The following is a 20,822-nucleotide window of genomic DNA, read 5'->3' as shown; positions in this document are numbered from 1 at the left end:
CGATAACCCTTGTTTTTCTCGATATTTCTGAAAAGCTTAGATTAAGATCTATAAGAGCTCCGTTTTTTGAATCTCTGGTAGGTCGCCTTTATATAATTAATATCTCGTTTCCTGTCTCCAAGAGCCCCTCTGCCATATGTAGCTTATGTTAAAAACTGTGATTTCAAAATTCATTTTTGCAAATTTTTACACGGTAAACGATGCTAAAATTTTTCGAGCACTTTTCTCGCATCTCAATTTATACGTCCATAAAGTTTTTTCCAATTTTTAGATACATCCATTATCTGTAGAACCTCCTTAAAACGGCAAGAAATGTGTAAGAAGAGCTTCAGCTAAAATAACACACTTGGATTTGCAGTGCGATCTCTTGAAGCACTGGAATTAGACACTGGGATTTAGAAACTGAAATTAGAAGCTGATGATATACATAGGCTACGGCAAATTGAATTATCGCTCTATATTTTACCTTAATTTAAGAGTATTTCGAATATATAACTCTCGCTGCACCGCGGAGCAAGCTCTCTCCCGTGCATTTAAATGCGCTCTCGCGCGCGATTTTCGCCGTGGATCCTTAACGTAACGCACGCGGATACTCGCGGAAAGTTTTCATCAACATTTCACGTAAACTGGGCCACCTGTTGAATGCAGAAATGACCATTCGGTGGCAAAAGGGTCGGTCGTACTGCTCCCCTGAATTATGGAACACATCATTTCCTCGGTTGTTAAAAGCGCGAACAAGATCGCGGTCAACTGCAACGTTTCATCGAAATTTATCAATGCTTTTTTTCCGGAGCTGCGAGAATCGCGCGTCGAGAACGGAAACCGCAGAGAGTATCGTGATCTCTTTATCCGGAAGAGGTGGCACCGTTTACAAACGTGCCCAGAGATTATTTTTAAGATATTTATTAACTTATCTTGAATTTTTAGTATTTAAAATGTGACGAAGTTGAGATTGAGAATTATTTTTTTTAGTGAATTCTTGTTTTATCGCATTGTTATCAAAGTTTCTACAGATTTTATACAATTTTAAGCTTTAATCAGATTCTTTTATTGATTTATTTATATATATGTATATATTATTTATGTGTTGAATCTAAAAACTCGAATCGGGATTAACGAAAATTGTTATTCAATTAATTTATTTTATTTCGTAATTCGATTCGTTATATCTAGTCATACGGCGTCAACTGTGAGAAGAGACGCAAATCGTCTGTCTTTTAAAGCAATATAATAAAATGTCTCGCGTAACGGGTGTATATATAGCATGACATACTAAAACTGGATATATTGAGGGAGATAATACCATTGCTTGGAAGGTTATTTTCCCGTGAAAGCTTCGAGCAAGAAGAATGAAAAAAGTGGATCGCACGCGAGTGCATTTTATAGAACGGTGCAATCCACAACGTCATACCAAAGATATGACCAAAAAAAAATGAAGAAGAAAGAGCAAGGGAGAGGAGCAGGGGGAGGGTGGAATTAAGAGGAGAAGAAAAAGTACTTACGATCTAGTCAACAAGTTGCGCTTGAATTACATCCTTTTTATCTTAGTTGCCTAAGGCGGTCGCATGTATAAATGAAGAGGAAGTGACGCTTATTCTTTCTCGACACGTATATTTTATCTTACTTTCCCCTTATTGTGCCGTCTAAAGCGTTTCTAATATAGCTTAGAGATATTTTGGTACGGGAAATTTTACGAGCGACTGTGTATAAGATATATAGCGGAGCAGATTGATTGTGTTTAATTAATTGAACATAATACGCGGCCCGACGTACACCTTATATCGTTGAATGAGATTAAAACGCTCGGTTAAAATGTGAGAAAGAAGGAGAGTTTTAGTGATTTTAGTTAGTACAAACGTATCAACACCAAAGGAAGTTAACGACATGACACCCCGATCGCTTTTTCGTGAGACGCCGCCGCGCCGTAGAAATCGTGGCGACAAAACGAACGGGAGGAGAGAGAGGGATCGGCGTTTTTCCGGAAGTCTCCTACTTACGACTCATTTTCTCTTCCTCTCGGGAACGCGACGGGCAGATAACGTCGAGGTGCATTGAAATGTAAAAATAAGATATGAGAAGCGCGCGGAGTAAAATGTGCAACACTACCATTAAAATAATAACTGCGAGAAATAACAAAATTAGAACGCCGGATGTGATGGCATAAAATAACTGAGCTGAAAAAAAAAACAAATAAATATTTTTCCGTTTTTTAATATACGTGTATTAAAAACAGAGTGCATCGATTATTGCAAACTGAAAATATCCGGCGCGAGATGAAATGATTTCACAGAAGTTAAAAGCGTCTCTCGTGTAAACGAATTCGACCTATTTCCGCTGGATTCGTTTTTGACATTTAACGCTCGTATTTTGTTCTTATATTTCGTGCCTCGACTATACACGCAAGTCATCTCGCAAGAAAATAGATCTTTATCCATACGGAAGAAATCACACACGAAACGCACGTAGTTCTGCAGCTCGGCCACGTTTTTCGTAATATTTGAGATTAACTATAGACACTCGTCTCTTATACTGTATTACAATACTCGACAGTCAATCGAATCTATAATTAATAGTGTAAATTGTAACGGTAGTCAATAATAGAAAAAGAAGGAACGAAGGAGGATGGTGCACATATGGTCCACGACTGCCCCTATAGTTGGGTCCCAAGTGAGTTCCGTCGATCGGGGGATACGTGAACATCGCGGCGCGGTTTACGGTAGTTTTAGTGTCGCGAACAAGAAAGGTGACAAGAAGCGAAACGATGTTTCGTGGCACGATTTCGTGCGCCTTGCGTATAATCAAATAGTTTTTCAACTTGAAACTTACTACGATGCAACAAGGTGACGACGTATATCTCTGCTTTCGTTCGTCAAAACGTGCAATTTTTCTCGTTTATAAAGTGAATTCTCGCACATTTTCGAATTTATATCGACGTAGTGTCTATTTACATCATTCCCGGAAAAAAATGATTAAAATGATATGATAAAAATTATCGTAAAAGTTATCACTAAAAGTATGTTAAGATAAACAATGTTGTCAAATTATTCGATTTTATTTCTGCTGGAAATTAAGCCCTACAATTTTCTTTGCTTCAACACTGTCAGAAAAGCGAAATCCTGCCACAAACTCGACACATTTATCGGCGCGATATATTCAACGATAATTATTTAATAGGAAGAAGAAGAAGACTCTGTCGTAACGGGGTGAGGGCGAATCGTCAAGAGAGTAAGATTGCAAGCCACAGAACTGATATACTCGTAAACGCGAAATAAATGCGGGCAGTCGTTACTATTTTTTAGATATGCAAATGATTTAAGCCAGGCCCCAGAGGACGATCATGCCTCATACGTTTCTCTGTCTGGGGGAAATAATTCTTACCGCATGTCGGATTTAGAACTGACAATGAGCGAGACCGACGTTGACTTCAAAATCGGCCGATTTTATCATACATGTCTTAAAGAGTTTTAAAGATGTCTTTCGACGTCTATTAAACACGCGGGTTGTCTAGGGAACGCATTCGTCTTGGCATATTTTCGTTTTATGAAACGAACGGATGTGGCATCGCTTCTAAACAGATTAATCCTTATTCGAGCAACAAAACAATTGTCAAAAAAGTCACTTATACATAGAAATGTAATATTACACAAAATTAAAAATTATTTTATATATGTATAATTAAAGTAAAATGTATTAATATTATGTTAATTATATTACGTATATATTAATTGTATTTCGTAGCTATAAATATATATATACACATATATGTTTTTATACAACCAAAGATCGCGCGGAATTTTATAAAACTGAATTACATTTACCTTGAAAAAGTTCGTTTCGTGAATTTTATAGCGGGTGTTGCAGACCGATGTCACCCAGATAAGAGTTAAGAGTCTTAATTGCGAAAGGATACATTCGTTTGTCTTTTTCTCAATCTTCTCATTAATATTAAGCAAAGTTAATTAATTACATTTGTATCAATCTGTCTCTTTGTTCTGCGAAACTTTGTTATGACAATTTATTAAGTGTTTTAATATAAGTTTATTAAGGGCGATTAAGTCGTACGGAGAGAAAAGAAAGGAGCACCCGATAAAAAAAATTGCAAGCAACAATAATATATGAATGAAGGAAGAAACTGAATGGACGCGCATTAATATAAAGACTCCCAATTAAAGAGGACCAAGTTGCTAAAACCGTTTCTATGCCGCGCGTACGCGGCGGATTTAACAATTGTAGTATATATCGTTTTCGAAGTGATAAGAATCGTCAATATAAGCGATAGAGAGAATAACTCACTCAACCAACTGAATGTTAAATATATCGAAGATAAAAAAGAGAACAACGAAAATGTGACAAGCATTGTATACACGTAAATATAAATACAATACTTATAGAGACAAGACGCATCCATTATATATATAAAACTCTCTCTCTCTCTCTCTCTATATATATATATATATATATATATATATATAGATGTATATATGTACATGTAGTAATCGATCGAATCACACTGAAATTCGAGAACCGATCGTTCGTACGCACGTCTTCAATTTAACAATGACGACGTTTCGTACTCGCTATTCGTTTGAACGGATCTTATAATGGCGACGCCCACTGTGTATTTCTGCGAGAGAGATGAGATGCATTTTCGCGCGATCTCAATACTCCCGTTTGTTAACGAAAGCATTAACACGCGTTGAGTTTCTTTGATGTAGCTGAAGTTTGCTAAAATTAGTTTTTTTGTGTCAATCAGTTTTTTTTGTACCGAACATTTCCTTCCTTTCGCTTCGCGTTTCTGAAAGTAACGAGAGAATTTCGAGTGATTCTGCCGGTTATTACATTTATCAGGTTTATTATATTAATTAATGGAAAGGAGAAAGAGAGGGAGGGAGAGAGGTGAAGAACTGTTGCGATAAGTTAATGTATTAAGAAGATACATGTGAACACGTTTCGCGCACGCATCTATCGTGTACATACATATGTACACGAACTTCATGGGGAAGCAGGCATGATCACCGCTAAACCTGGCTTTTCGAAAAAAAAGAGAGAAATAGAAGAAAGAAAAAAAAACGTATAAGGAAACATAGGGTTTAGATTAGTGTGATACAAGGTACGACAAAGCAATAATTTAGTGATTGTACGATATACTTGATTAGCGAATTAGTGCTAAGTTATAATGATACTTTCGAAATCTATAAATATTTACTCGATAAATCGTATAGTTTTGTAGAAACGCTGGAAAGATTGCCATTTCAGATTAACACTGTTTTGGGATCAAAGATTTAGGGGAGAGAAAAAAAAGAAAAAAAAAAGGAAAATTGATAGTTGGAAGCGAACGGGCAGAACCGCGATATATAATCTTGATCAGGGATCCGCGATGATCTTTTTTTTTTTGTATCAAGAAGGCAAACGAAACGAGCGACTCAGTAAACAATTAAAAATGAACGAGAAACAATACGAGATTTCGATGAGTACGTTGTTCGCGACTTTTTCTAACACAAGACGAACTTCGAAATAACTATACTCGTTCACGAGTATACGCGTATCTTACTGGAAGAAACAGGATAAAAAAATCGTCTTTAAATTCCGATAACGCGATGCTTTGTCATTTAGGAGAAGGAGCCATCTAGCATAGGTGCCAAATTTATGCATGTCGAAAGAAAAAGATTTGAGGGAAAAAAAGAAGAAAAACGTTCATCGATTTATACCCGAATATGAATAATCCATATCACAGTGCAGCTTGTATCGCTTATGGTTAATGATTTGTGACACACTCTTATTCCCACACATCACTGATTACGCCATGTCATAATAGAAATTGTCACTTAACGGATGAGAGACTGAAAGTGAAATGAGTATAAAAGTATATTATGCACTTTTTCGTCATTTTCTGAGATATTTTCTTGGAAGAACATAATTTTCAACAATCATTAGCTACCGTAGCCGTACCCACGACTTTTATTTGTGACAGCGTTATCGTGGAGACACAATAAATGAGATCAGAAAACGAGGTTGCAGCGGCGGAAAGTTGTTTACTCCAATCTGCCTATGCCAAGCTTTTAAATGAAGAAAAAACGAGAAATTTATTGCGGTTGTCGGAAACTTGTGACCGTATAAAATTCGTATAGCGTATAGATAAAAGTGAATTTGTGGAGAAAAGTCGCTTCTTTTTCGAATTCACGTAACAAGTTTATAGAATTTTTAGAGCGTATACACAGGGGATCTGTTAGCGTGCGATTCGATACAAATTTCGTAATTGAGGCTTACTTTTGATAACATGAATATCAACTTGTTCGACAGTCGTCACCGCTCTTAAACTTTGCAAAAAAAAAACAAACAATAAGGACATATATGAGGACAAGTATGCATTTGCAAACGCATCGCAATAAGAAACGATGTCTGCAGTATTAAAAATAAATACGCATAGACGAAATGTTCTTCCAATAAAACACGCTGCAACAAATGGCCGAAGTTAAGCGACAGATGAAAAAATTGTTTTCAAATAAAAGAAATAACAGAAATATTATCAATTTTTCAAATTATTCTATATAAATATTTTGTTCTCGATAGACATCATTCAATAGAAACATATAGAATCAGTCGATATGTTATTTATAGCAATCGCTAGTTCTCGAAAGTTAAGAAATCCAACAATCACATATAAAATCAGCGAGATAATACTTCGTTATGGTATTAAAATTGATATTGCAATTTAGTATGTGTAACTTTCTCTCAAACCAACTACAACGCGTGTGTAAACTCGGCGGATTACCACGGAAGGATGTACGCATATGTGAAGCGAATAAAAGTGAATTTGCCAATTTTGGAACAATGTAACACCAAACTTCAACTAGAAATATTGTACACGTCGCGCGTACTTTTTAATGTCAAACCAAACTTTGTTAGTCATTTATAACGTCATATGTCGTTGCGCGCATCTGTACACCTAATACAACACCGCCGATACCTATAAATAGGATTAACACAGAACGATTATCCTTCGAAGAGAAACACTGTACTCAACATCTCCGAGCATTTTTCTTCTCGCGGATTCAGTACCTATTACGAGCAAGATCGATTTCAGCGTCATACTGAGATAGATTTAATTTATCTGGAAAAAAAACTGCACACGATCGTATTCCAAACAGCAGAAATGTCTAAAAAGATGCTTTGAGCTTTCTCGGGCACATTAGATATTTCTTCGTGTTGTTTGGAATATTACGGGTATTATAATATCGCGTATATGCGCGTATATGTTAGTGGCGATTGAACTTCGCTAAAACTCTTGAACTGATTTGTCAGATATTCGGTTTTTCGTGCTGAATCAGGTGCTGAATCGAGCGTAACGCGGAAGAACGCAGAGAAAATGACTCGCTCGGGCTAGGAGTGTAGGATAAAGCGTTTTATGGACGACGACAAACACGTTCACGACCAACATACGTGTGTGAACCACGAATAAAAATAACGGCGGATACCTTTTACAAATTTTTCGTAGCGCAACCCGCGGCACTCCGTCGCCGCGACGTCGACGAAAGCAATTTTACATAATATTTACAGCGGTGTGCTGTAATAAACAGCACACGTCACACATACATTAATTCGTACCCAGTAATGTAATGCAAGAGTCGATCGTGTTACTGACATGTTTCTTATCAATAAACTAAATCTTAAATATGGACTACGTACTTTATATCATTTATCTCATCCCGAATATTCCTGTAATTTCCGAGTTTATTCCTTGAGAACATATACCGCTCTTTTTCAGGGAAATGTAAACCGATAAATATGTAAAACTAAAGATTAAGTAAATATCTTGTGCTTGTTCATTTTTAGTTAAAAAAAAAAAAAAAAACGAAAAAGGTGATGATATAATGTAAAACAAAACATGCCTTTAATAGAAATTAATAAAGTATCCGCAGTTTCATTAAAATAATAAAAATAATTTATTAAAATAAGAGATCTTAAGGTTTCTAAGTTTCGCGAGTGTTATTTTGTACAATTACTCCCAATTGATGAAGATAAAAATGGATCTGAGATTAAAAAAAATAGAGTACAATTTGAATTTAATTACATAAAAATGTCACAAGTGACACACTCTAAATATGACAACCTTTAGTGATTACGACAGCTGATGCAGCTGAAAATATACTGTTGAACAACCGTAAACTTATTATAATTGTATATTTCAAACTATAATACAAAGCATTTGTGAGACTAAAATATTACAATTACAGTCGTTGCTGCGGTTGTTTGTCATCGGAGGTCGTTTCGGAAGGCTGCGTTTCCGGCGCTTTGTTCTTCTTATCACCGTCCTCGGACGATTCCCCCTTTTGCACGTTCCATTCCTTCAAACCTTCCGGTAATGTAGTATCTTCCTCGAAGGAGCCCGTGCCTTCGACAAATTCTTCGTAAGTGGATTTCTCACGGAAGGGTCGAGGTCCAAGTAACTCGATCATATCGTCCCTACTTAGAACCTCTTGCTTCAACAATCGCTCAGCGATCTAAAATTAAGCGAAATTATTTCGAATTTTATTCTCATCATTTAAAGGCGTTTAAATAAGCGATAAAATCAAAGCATTACTACCTTGATTACATCTTCTTTATGTTCGGTCAGGAGAGCTAGTGTTCGTTTATGTGCCTTTTCGATCAAATCTCGAACCTCATTATCGATAAGTTGCGCGGTGTGTTCCGAGTAAGGCTTGTCAAAGACCATGTCTCCTGCATTCGGCATTTCAAAACTGACGTTCCCAATCTTCTCGTTCATACCGTATTGCGTAATTTGTGCATATGCAACTTTTGTAATCTTAAAAAAATAACGGGAAACAATTCAATAAAAAAGATATATATATATATATATATGTATAATATATATGTATATAATATAAAATATTCATATATAAAATATATATATATATATATATATATATATATATAAAATATTCGATATGTATATATGTATATATATATCTATATATATACATATCGAAATATAAGACAGCAAAAATATTGTGGTGCTAAATTGCTCAGTGCTAAAGAAGTCGCTTGTCAAATAAAAGATCTGAGTTTGATTCTTAGAACTGCCATCACACATATGCAACACCATTATCTTATTGCTTTTACAGTTTAATCGTGACAATACCTTCTGTAAGTCATCTTGAGCGCCTGTAGTTATGCGGCGGAAAAAGATTTCTTCCGACGCTCGTCCACCGATCATCATGCACATACGATCGAACAATTGTTCCTGTGTGTAAAGGTACAGCTCACGTGGCAAGTACTGAGCGTATCCTAATCCTTTACCGCGTGGAATAATAGATACCTAAGGGAGATAATATAAGCTTGACTACTACCAAAAAATTATATCGTCTATCACGAAAAGATATCACGTAGATAAGATATGGTAACCTTTAGAAGTGGATCTGCATGCTCTAAGAACCAACCAGCTATCGCGTGACCAGCTTCATGGTACGCAACCGTCTTCTTCTCTTCTGGTTGTAATACTTTGGTCTTCTTCTCTAGGCCAGCAACTACTCTCTCAATAGCTTGCTCAAAGTTTTTAAGTTGAATGTTATCATACAAGTCTCTTGCCGCAATCAGAGCTGCTTCATTGCAAACGTTCGCAATATCGGCTCCTAAGAAATTTCGTATATGATGTTCCGATAGATTTCATCTGATATTTGCTTTTATATTTTTTCAAAAATGTTCAATTACCTGTAAATCCAGGAGTTAAGGAAGCCATTTTTCTTGCTAATTCAGCCTTATCTAATTTCGTTTTCAAAGGAGCTAAATGCACTTTGAAAATGGACGCTCGTCCTTTGATATCCGGAGCAGGAACAAATATTTGTCTGTCGAATCTTCCAGGTCTTAATAATGCTTTGTCTAAAATATCTATTCTATTAGTCGCCGCTAATACAACCACATTAGTCGTCGTATTGAATCCTTAAAGAAAATTAAATAAAAATGTTAGAAATGACCTGACACTCTTCGGTATTTTCGTATTTAAAACTACGGTACCATCCATTTCTACCAAGAGCTGATTTAATGTATTTTCTTGCTCAGAATGTCCCCCAAAGTTTCGACCTCCTCTCTTTCGACCAACAGCATCGATTTCATCGATAAATAATATACACGGTGCATGTTTTCGCGCCATAGAAAACATATCGCGCACTCTAGAAGGACCGACACCCACAAACATCTCCAAGAATTCCGAACCTGATACTGTAATAAAAGGTACATTTGCTTCACCAGCTGTAGCTTTAGCTAACAAAGTTTTGCCGGTGCCAGGGGGCCCTAAAAAAAGAAAACCCAACATGTATCATGTAAGACATTTTAAATTCGATGACATTTTTTGAAATAAAATTGTATTAAAAAGTGCATTTCACTATCCATTAAATATTACAACTTTACATATAACATAATAAATTTAATTACCTGTTAACATAGCTCCCTTTGGGATCTTGGCTCCAAGATCTATATATTGTTGCGGGTTCTTTAGGAAATTTACAAACTCCATGATTTCAATTTTAGCTTCTTCACATCCGGCTACATCTCTAGTATCGAACAATATAAGATTTACTAATCAAGTTGCATATGTGTTAAATATACAAATGTGTTAAATATATGTGTTTAACGAAATATATCTATTACTTGAATCGTACGCCAATATCTTTCGAATTTATTAGTTTTGCAGTCGATTCCATTACTTGACCGAAAAGTCCACCTCTTTTACCTCCTTTACCAGACATTGCTTCCGCAGATCTTCGTATTAAGAAGATGAGGAATCCTGAAATATATTTTAATGGTAGTCATTATATACACATACACATACATAAAAATAATAAAGAACTGCTTTGATATTATAACAATTTACAAAATTAATGATTATAAATAATGATAACAAATAATAATTATAAATTAATTGCTTACCCCACATAATGATCTGTGGTAAATATGACAGAATATTTGAACCTTCCATTTCATTTTTGTAGACCACAGGAATATAATTCTCAGGTCCCATGTTTAATTCTAGTTGTGCATTTTCTAAATTCCTTTCAAAAGTATCGGTACTTCCAATATTAAACCATAGTGCATCCTACAAGAAATATTAATAAGATAACATAAGTTCCAGCATAAAATTCAGAAGTAAACTCTATCGCTAATCTTGTAATTAAGAAGAACTTACAGAACCATCAACGGTATATCCAGGTAAGAGCTTTACACGCACCCATTTCTTATTTATTACTTCTAACTTTTCGACAAGACCTTTATTTAGGTAACTGAAAAACAAAGATATAACTTATATAATTATGTACGATTATAAACGTCAATTATTTCTGATTTGTAGAGATATAATATACAGAGATTATAAGATAAGATAAAAGATAAAAAATAAGATAAAAGATTAATATATTTAAAATATAAATAAAATAAATATGTCAAAGTTACTTAAAATTAATATTTTAAACCGTCAAAATATTATTGATTCTACAATGTATGTTACGGTACAAGGAATTCAGTCAAATTAACGCGATAAAAAGCTCAATATTTTAAAAATAATTACTTTTGCAAGGTTATAAAGGACTTCTTAGTCGCTTTTATCAGGTTATTTGGTTTGCTAATTACATCTTAACTTATAACTTTGAAACAATAGGGGTATTCAAATAAGTTAAAGTTTAACGGTTTGACAGGTTATGTCGGGTTAAAGTCGAGTAAAAAGTTAATTAATTAACTTTGGGCGCGCTACTCTTTAAGGTTATGCAAAATACATAAGTGTTTCATTAACCTATCACATTAATCTTTGGGTTAAAAGTGTAAAAATTAACTTTTTACCCGACTTTAACCCGACATATCCTGTCAAACCGTTAAACTCTAACTTATTTGAATACCCCTAATCTGTGTACTGCCTTGCTATCTCATATTAATGCTATAAATATTAACATATAATTAATGGGAATAAAATTTACTCACTTATATATAAATTCTCTCCATGTAATCTCTTTCAGATTCATGTCCTGAGCAAGTAGCAATCCAATCAGACCACTTACTCCAAGAGCAGCCAAAATCATATACATTTTTTCCTTATCACCACCTTCAAATGGTTTACCACCTCGGGAGCTGTTTCCAAAGGTTTTGAATGGCCACTGGAAATTCACCTTGGGACCAGACGACGACGTGGAGGTAGATGAAGTTGAAGATGGAGGGGATTCTTTCGTACCAGCCTTTTTACTTGTTTCTCCCGTCTTTTCGGCGGCACTTTTACCATTTTTACCATTTTTACCGTCACCTGTAACGCAAGTTCTTCAGAAGTTCTATACAATTTGATATAAGAATAACAGGAGAACAGATGAAAATTGTAAAAAGATAAACCTGGTTTGAAGAACTTTTCGAATCCTTTAGGTGGCTCTTTACAAAATAATCTCCACTTCTGCTGTACTTGCTCAATACTTGCAGATAGTGTCGTACTATTTTTCAGTAGCAATAAGTGACGTCTCAGCTGGAAGGATACGTCTTAGCTTAATCTTATTGTTCTAATGACAGAAGCAATGCAAAAAATGACAAGAATTATGTCGCTTTATCCTTTATATTTCAATCACATGGTTTCTTCGCAAAAGTTGCAAGTAATCATCACCAAAGTTGATGCAATCACATGTTTGTATTATAACATGTTTGTCAACTCTCGCAAATGTATAAAAGACAGGTACACGAAGTGGGTCCTTTTTCAAAAAATATGATATACATTTAAAAAACGAACTATAACTGCGACGAGATGTCCAAAGTACCAGTTGCGAGAGATTGCACAACGGAACGTCTTGTGACTCGTGACACCCGGACAGCACTCGGTTAATGACTATCGCGTAACCGCGCACGGTTATTGATCGTCACGATGACGCTCGCCGTGTTATTTTCCATGCGAGAACGTCGATCGTCCCGGCGCGACGCGTTATATCACGAGTACGCAGGAGGCGGAGGAGAGGTTATGGTACCTGAAACGTGTCGAAATAACCTTTCTGAGCGGATTGCAGGACTAGCCTCTCCAGCCTGTTGGCCGAGAAGAGCAATTGGTGCGCCATGCTTGGTGCGGTCGTCGTGCCTGTCAGGAGATCCGAGGTTTCCGTTTACTTATTATTTTTTCTCTCGCTGAATCTCGGGGCGCGACGCACTACCGGCCACGGGCGACCATTTTATTCATTGCCGATGAGGCAGTAGTGGTAGGAAGCGACGGCGGCACACATTTGGCTCCTGGTTCCGGGTTTTTCGTTTATCCCCGATGCTGTCGTCAATCGTCGTCGATGGCCGGTCGCCTCCGATCGACCTCCCTCAACCCGCGTCGCCCGCGAAGATCCGAGCCACAGTATATATCCGATGGGCCTACAATCAGATGTAAACGCAAACGTAGACGCAATCGCCAATCGCTAGTGTGATACGAGCATAAGGGCCCGGACACACACTTTTTCGTTACAGAAAAGTAGCAGTTTCATTGGCCGAAACTCGGACACAGTTCTTGCATCGTGGACACAAGGCTTAAGAAATTACCCAATCACAGTCGATTATTTTCTTTAAATTCGATTATAATTGGTCAATTTCTTACGACGACTTACGACGCTACGATACAACCAATTGTAGAACCGGCCATTATGAAATCGATGAAAAGTGAAATAAATTATAATTGAAATTTACTGAATGAATATATATTTCAAAATAAATAACAATTTTTCTTATTAAATGTAATGTAATAAGTGTGAAATATAAGGAAAGTTAAATTATACTATTAACAGAGAGCTCTGGTAGTAACAAAATTTCTTTTATATTATATATCATGAAATTTACTGAATTTAATTGAAAAACTGAATTTTTACTGAAATATTGATGGAATAACAATAAAAAAATGGGATCAGTTGAGAGAATTTCAGTAAAATTTTATTATATTTTCAGTAAAATATTTCCATCAAGGTGGCAGTGAATATCGGAACTCGGAAGTCGGAAGTCTCGGAACGTAGTCGTTGATTCACGTTCCACGTTGATTGTTGTTAACCGTTGTTGGATTACTGTTGGATTGAATTATGTATGTTGTAGCTCAAAGACACATTCCTTTAAATCATTAAATGCAGTGTTAAATCACGCCAAAGTTTTTATCAAGTTACGATATGAATTCAAGTACAGTTTCAAAGGTAAGTTCAATAGGTTATAGCTGCAGGGAGAATTTTCGAGTGTTCTCGGGTGAGAATGGTTATAGCTGCAACAATGGAGTAGGTTATGTTACTGTAACTGTGTAATCCGGAAGGACAATTTACCTTATTATCTTAGAAAAAGAATTGTTATTTTTACGGCGATTATATATATATATATTATATATATATATTTTTTTTCAGCCTTCAGTTGCACCATCCGTGCAGGAATTTAGTATTCGAGTACCAAAGTTAGTATTTGTTATTTAATACTGTGTTTCTTCTTCATTTACATTTTACATCATTGTAATGGCCAGTCTACAATGAGTCGTTAGTCGTTAGTCAGATGTCGGAAGAAATAGTTATAAGCGTATCGTAAGGCAATCGGAGGCCTGTAATCGGTGATCGTAAAGGCCATTGCACGTAACAAAGTTTTAGTTATAATCGTAAGGCCGTAAGAAAATAGACCAATCACAGTCGATTATTCTCCTTGAGCTCGAAGAATAATCGAATGTGATTGGTCTATTTTCTTACGGCCTTACGATTATGACTAAAACTTTGTTACGTGCAATGGCCTTAAGAGATGGCATTTGGCTGCATTTGGCCAATCGCTTATGTGTGTGATTGCCGATTACAGACTTCCGATCGCCTTATGACACGTTTATGACTTTTTCCGACTCTCTTCTGACATCTGACTAACGACTAACGACTCATTGTAGACTAGCCATAACACAAAAGTCAATTTACGGATTCTTTTAGAAATAGCAAGAAGAAACACAATGTCATGAGATTCAATGCAACATTGAATGTAGACTTTTCAAAGTGGACCCAGGTGAAAATGGAACGAGAGAACAATATGAAAGAATACAAGGGTATAGAAGAAGAAATGCCAAAGTTCGGTGCTGGGTCCGAATTTGGACGTGATGCCAGAGAGGAAGCCAGGAGAAAGAAGTATGGCATTACCAGTAGGAAGTATAAACCGGAGGATCAGCCATGGATTTTGAAATCTGGTGGAAAAACTGGAAAGAAGTTCAAAGGCATTCGCGAGGGAGGAGTCAGTGAAAATGCTGCATATTACGTCTTCACGCATGCTGCCGATGGTGCCATAGAGGCCTTTCCTTTGCACGAATGGTAGGGATTTTGTATTGTTGATTGTTCATCGATAAATACTCAAAAGTCAAACTTTCACGTATAGGTATAACTTTCAGCCGATCCAGAGGTACAAGGCTCTCAGTGCTGAGGAAGCAGAGCAGGAATTCAGTCGTAGAAATAAGGTAATGAATTATTTTTCGCTGATGTTACGCAAGAGATTGAGGAATGACGAGGACGGTGGAGACGAGGAGGAATTGGTGGAAGGTGGTAAAGGCAAGAGACCGGGTAAGAAAGAGAAGGAATTGAAAATATCCGAGATGGACGAATGGATGGACAGCGACGATGATGAGTCAGACAGCGATGAAGATGAGAATAAGAAAGCCTCTGAGGATGAGGATGATGGAAAAAAGAAAAAGAAAGATAAAGGTAATAAACAAGATTATCTGTAATTATATACATATTTATTTTCGCATAATGAAAGTATGTATTAATCGTGTATTATAGACAGATACAATATATGGTTTAATTAAATTTCACAGCTCAACTGCAAAAGAAAAAGAAGAAGAAAAATGTCTCAGACGATGAAGCGTTCGAGGAGAGCGACGACGGCGATGAAGAAGGAAGGGAATGTGATTATATTTCCGATTCCTCTGATTCTGAATCAGATGACCAGCAGAAGTCTGTTGCAGAAGAGGATGCGTTAAGAAAATTGCTCGCGTCTGACGAAGACGAAGACGATGAGGAACAAACAGATAAGAAGGACGGTGAAGAAGATAAGGATGAAGACGATGAAGGAAAGGAAAAGGATGATAAAGTAATGTAACATATTGTCATGACATTTATTGATAAACACACATACAATACACGTACGTTATTCTTTAAACGATAAATTATTCCATCGCATTTATCATTATTATCATTGTTGTGTGTTTGCTAACTACTTTGTCCTACATTTCTAATGTACTTTGTTACAGGACAAAGACAAGCTTGGTAAAGAAATGGACAAGAGGAAAGACAAAAAGAAGAAGAAGAAAGCCAAGAAAAAGGATCAGAAGAAGTCAGCGTCAGGAAAGGATTCCTCTAGCGATTTCTCCAGCGACTCAGAATCAGATTCGGATACAGCGCTAAAAGAGAAAGATAACAAGAAACCTAACAGTGCACATAGCTCGAGATGTTCCACGCCAACACCTGCAGCGTCCGGTGTCTCGGATTCTCTTAAGAGAAAGCAATCTGGATCTCCAGACTTGTCGCAAGCGAAAAAATTAAAACTCGATAACTTCAATCTAGTTCCAGTAACGTCGTATATACCGGGAGCAAAGTATGTTTCTGTCTTTGTATCTGCACAGACATGATATAAACGTGCAATAATAATTATAATATTTATTACGATTATAATAATTATATTTTATATCTTTCAGCGAATCGGGAATTACGGAGGAAGCAGTGAGGCGGTATTTAGTACGTAAGCCGATGACAACGACCGAGTTGCTGCAGAAATTCAAATCCAAGAAGACCGGTCTCACATCCGAGCAACTTGTCAACATTATGACTCAAATACTGAAAAAGATCAATCCTACCAAGCAGACCATCAAGAACAAAATGTATCTATCAATCAAAACGCAATCCAACTGATTTCAGTACGCATACGAGGCATTGAATTTACGATTGTTATGAGATTGTTATGAGAACACATGTACAGTGTTTGCTCAGTTGCACAATGCCGTTCTCTGTAATAACTCCATGGAGAGATACCTGTACATTAAAATCCTACGAAACTGCACCAGAATCTTTCTAATTCAATTCCATGATCTCTTCAAATACGGTGATTAAGGCATACTATTGAAAACACTAGCGTCATACGCTTGACAAGTCTATTGTTTACGATTAGACATTTGTTCTTGGTGCGCGCGTGTCGTCATTATCAGGCCGGTAGCGATAAACGCGCGTGAAAAGAAAAACAAATTTTTCCGGGGTTGCACCGTACGCTCCTTTCAATGGTACTGCCAGTATACGATGGTCAGAGGGTCGTACGATGCCGATAAGAGCGTGACTCCGAGTTTATCGACGATTTTGTAATACTTTCTGACATTTTCACTGACCCAAGCCGTACGAGCACATACGTGTAGTATAACGTAATACATACAGTAATACATTGTCGACTCTGTTCAAAACATTCAAAAACAGTTCGAACACAAGCGAGAGATTCGCGTTATTCCAGTCGACGCGATCGCCGCGAATCGGTTTCAACTGGTGAATTCCTCTCGGACCTCCTCCCGGCGACCTTTACACTGCCGCTAAATCAGCATCGACCAAGGTGTGATGCGGGTGTTAGGGTTGATCAAGGCTGGACGTGAATCACGTCGTCTGCTGACCGCTGCGACTCGTGTTGTCACTCATAACGCCAGATGTATAAGTGTAAGCATCCAGATACGTTCGAAATAACGCGTTCTACGTGGCATAATTTCGATGACGATCCGTATAATCAATCGCGCCGACGCCAGACATCACCAGACATTCTTCGGCGAAAAACCGAGTGGACACGAGAGAAAAAAATCGATAAAAATTATTCATTCGATTAAAAAAAATTGAATTTTCCTTAATTTCCAAAGTCGGGCTTTGAATTAAAAAAATTCCTCTACTCTTTTCTTCCATTGCTTCTCGTGTGAAACGTCCGGTGGTCCGAATTCCTCTGGGTAATTTCTTTTGAAAAATCAATAACAAAAGAAGCAGGTTTATTTTAAACAAACCATCGCAGATGCGTAAAGCATACTAATTAAGCTGTGCGTTTCCTCGCATCGAATCTTTTTAGAATCTTAAGGGCAAAGTAATAGCTATAAGACGAGAGGATCAATCAGTATGGGAGAGGAGGGCACCGTTAGCCCCGGCGAACGTTCGCCGCCTCGTCAGATCGGGCGTGAAGGTGATCGTGCAGCCCAGCAACCGAAGGGCGTATCCCGCCCAAGCCTACCAGGCGGCAGGCGCCCTGCTGCAGGAGGACATCAGCTCAGCCTCCGTCATCTTCGGTGTCAAGCAGGTGCCGGTGGACCAATTGATACCCAATAAGACGTACTGCTTGTTCTCGCACACCATCAAGGCCCAGGAGAGTAATATGCCCCTCCTGGACGCGATTTTGGAGAAGAACATACGTCTCCTGGACTACGAGAAACTCACGGACGCGGATGGCCAAAGAGTGGTGGCTTTCGGCAAGTACGCCGGGGTTGCCGGAATGGTGAACATACTTCACGGTTTGGGCCTGAGGCTGCTAGCCTTGGGTCACCATACTCCGTTCATGGTACGCTTATGTATTCTAGAAATGATCATAAATGCACCATTGATCCAGAAATTATTATTGAATTAAATGTTCTATTGGATTCATTCAATTAATTTATTATTAATTTATTAATTATTAAATATTTCATTGAATTGATAGACGTCATGTTGTTCGGGATCAATTATAACGTGATTTAAAAAAAGAATGTAAAATTATATACGTTATATTCTGAGATATAATTTTTTTTTGTTTATATTAAATTGATAATAATCAATTTTATTTTCTCTACAGTTTAAACCGTAGACTGTGTATAAAAACTTAGAATTACCCACTGTTATCTTTGCAAAATTTTATAAAAATTTAAATAAATGTTATCTCTTTAAGTGACCCATTAAGATCGAGAGTATTATCTAATTGATAAAATTTTGTTTGTTGTATTCTTGTACTTCTCCTTTAGTGGAAAAGTGTAGTGGAAAAAATAAACTAGGTGCATGTGATAAGCAATTATCAAGATCCGGGTGTAAGAGATCACAATGAGATCTGTTATATACTATTGTAACTTCTAAAAAATATCAGACTATTACATGTATTTTAATTGAGATGAAAGTTATTCCAAACAACATGAACGTCTCTATCGATTCAATATTTAATAATTAATAAATTAATAATAAATTAATCGTTTGATTAGCACATCGGACCGGCGCATAATTATAGAGATTCAGCTATGGCACGCCAAGCGATCCGCGGTGCGGGATATGAAATCGCGCTGGGCGCCATGCCGAAGTCGATCGGCCCGTTGACCTTCGTCTTCACGGGCAGCGGTAACGTTAGCCAGGGTGGTCAGGAGGTCTTCCAAGAGTTGCCTCACGAATATGTGCCGCCCGAAATGTTGCGGAAAGTCGCTGAGCACGGCGGTATGTTCCAACTCGCGACGTCGTTTCGCAACTCGCGAAACGCTTTATCGCTTTTAAGTCGTCGAGCCCTCTCGCAAACATCATAATCGTCATGTAAACTGGTCTTCTGAAACTGATGTAACTTTTTCTTTAAATTACAGAATATTACATTTTTTATTCGCAGTTTAATTTACATTGTTTGAAATAAAATAATCAATACCATAATTATTATGTATATAATCATTAAATATAATCATATTGTATCGCGCTGTATGATTATATATGATCTTAATAGCTTCACGATAGAAAGATATCTTATCTCTTCGTCACTCTTATTGCATCATCTTATTATATATCTTTCTCTTTTTTTTCCATGATAAAACTCTTTGCACAAGAGTCGTGGAATCCATCGTCGTTTAGAGTAAACAAAAATATTTATCACAGCGGTATAATCTCTTATCAGTATACGGTATTTATATCTTCTTCAAATCGTTCCAGATACGACGAAGATATACGGTTGCGAGGTGCGGCGTAGGCATCACCTAAAGAGGAAGGAGGGCGGCGGTTTTGATCCCGAGGAGTACGACCAGCATCCGGAGCTGTACATTTCTACCTTCAGCAAAAAGATAGCGCCGTATGCCTCGGTCATTATCAACGGCATATACTGGGCGGTGGACTCGCCAAAGTTGTTGACGATACCGGACGCGAAATACCTCCTCAGGCCCGCTAACACTCCGTGGCTGCCGATAAGCGTCGGAGCTCCCGCCCTGCCGCACCGGATGCTCGGTATCTGCGACATATCCGCTGATCCGGGCGGCAGCATCGAGTACGTGTTAGGGATTCGGAAAAGCGTATAACAGAAGAAGTCTTCTCCGAAGACAGTAAAATTCTGCATCAATATTATCAGTTATAATTATAATTATGATCATACAATAATTTGTTTATCATTATTAATTTACACTTTAATTATAGATTTATAATATAATGTATAATATGATATATAATAATTTATATATAATTATGTAATAACAACTTATAATAATGTCAAAGCACGACCTGTTGGCATATATTGCACTGTATTTTCTTGTAAACGTAAAATTTTTCAAATTATATTAAGTAATTATGGCATGGATTGTGCTCTTCAATTTATCTTGCTTTATAATGGCAGTAAGATGATTATTGTTATACAACTGTTAATTTTTCACGCAAGGTTCATGAACGAGTGCACGACGATCGATACGCCATTTTGTCTATACGATGCCGACCGGAACAAGGACACGAAATCCTTCAAGGGCCCCGGCGTGCTGGTCTGCTCGATTGACAATATGCCCACGCAACTGCCGAAAGAATCGACGGATTTCTTCGGCAATCTTTTGTATCCATATGCTTTGGATATCATACAAT

At 37.1% G+C, this 20,822-nt stretch overlaps 3 protein-coding genes across 3 annotated transcripts in view; 2 read left to right on the top strand and 1 right to left on the bottom strand.

Annotated features, from left to right (window-relative positions):
• Positions 1 to 8,164: 8,164 nt before the first annotated feature.
• Positions 8,165 to 13,067, bottom strand: LOC112452753 (AFG3-like protein 2). Its single transcript, XM_025013130.1, has 13 exons — positions 12,981 to 13,067; positions 12,364 to 12,490; positions 11,965 to 12,280; positions 11,180 to 11,273; positions 10,924 to 11,089; positions 10,645 to 10,780; positions 10,429 to 10,547; positions 10,012 to 10,287; positions 9,709 to 9,936; positions 9,403 to 9,629; positions 9,140 to 9,316; positions 8,585 to 8,803; positions 8,165 to 8,501 (listed from the first exon to the last, which is right to left on the bottom strand). The coding sequence occupies exons 1-13, from the start codon at positions 13,065 to 13,067 to the stop codon at positions 8,229 to 8,231; spliced, it is 2,445 nt and encodes an 814-aa protein (XP_024868898.1). The 3' UTR covers positions 8,165 to 8,228.
• An 893-nt stretch (positions 13,068 to 13,960) lies between these two features.
• Positions 13,961 to 17,034, top strand: LOC112452710 (general transcription factor IIF subunit 1). The gene is made up of 7 exons (XM_025013051.1): positions 13,961 to 14,165; positions 14,367 to 14,413; positions 14,922 to 15,293; positions 15,358 to 15,680; positions 15,794 to 16,068; positions 16,229 to 16,572; positions 16,673 to 17,034. The coding sequence occupies exons 1-7, from the start codon at positions 14,142 to 14,144 to the stop codon at positions 16,884 to 16,886; spliced, it is 1,599 nt and encodes a 532-aa protein (XP_024868819.1). The 5' UTR covers positions 13,961 to 14,141; the 3' UTR covers positions 16,887 to 17,034.
• A 94-nt stretch (positions 17,035 to 17,128) lies between these two features.
• LOC112452772 (alpha-aminoadipic semialdehyde synthase, mitochondrial) overlaps positions 17,129 to 20,822 on the top strand; it is a 6,961-nt gene continuing 3,267 nt past the window's right edge. Inside the window, exons 1-5 of the mRNA XM_025013166.1 lie at positions 17,129 to 17,669; positions 18,064 to 18,546; positions 19,214 to 19,439; positions 19,917 to 20,244; positions 20,629 to 20,818. Of these exons, the coding sequence (XP_024868934.1) occupies positions 17,574 to 17,669; positions 18,064 to 18,546; positions 19,214 to 19,439; positions 19,917 to 20,244; positions 20,629 to 20,818 (1,323 nt within the window). The 5' untranslated portion in view covers positions 17,129 to 17,573. The remainder of the gene's footprint in view (positions 17,670 to 18,063; positions 18,547 to 19,213; positions 19,440 to 19,916; positions 20,245 to 20,628; positions 20,819 to 20,822) is intronic.

This window comes from Temnothorax curvispinosus, unplaced genomic scaffold, assembly GCF_003070985.1.
Source record: "Temnothorax curvispinosus isolate PA1 unplaced genomic scaffold, ASM307098v1 QBEX01003650.1, whole genome shotgun sequence".
NCBI lineage: Eukaryota > Metazoa > Arthropoda > Insecta > Hymenoptera > Formicidae > Temnothorax > Temnothorax curvispinosus.
Note: the sequence above shows the minus strand (reverse complement) of the source record. Positions and strands in the feature narration are given on the sequence as shown.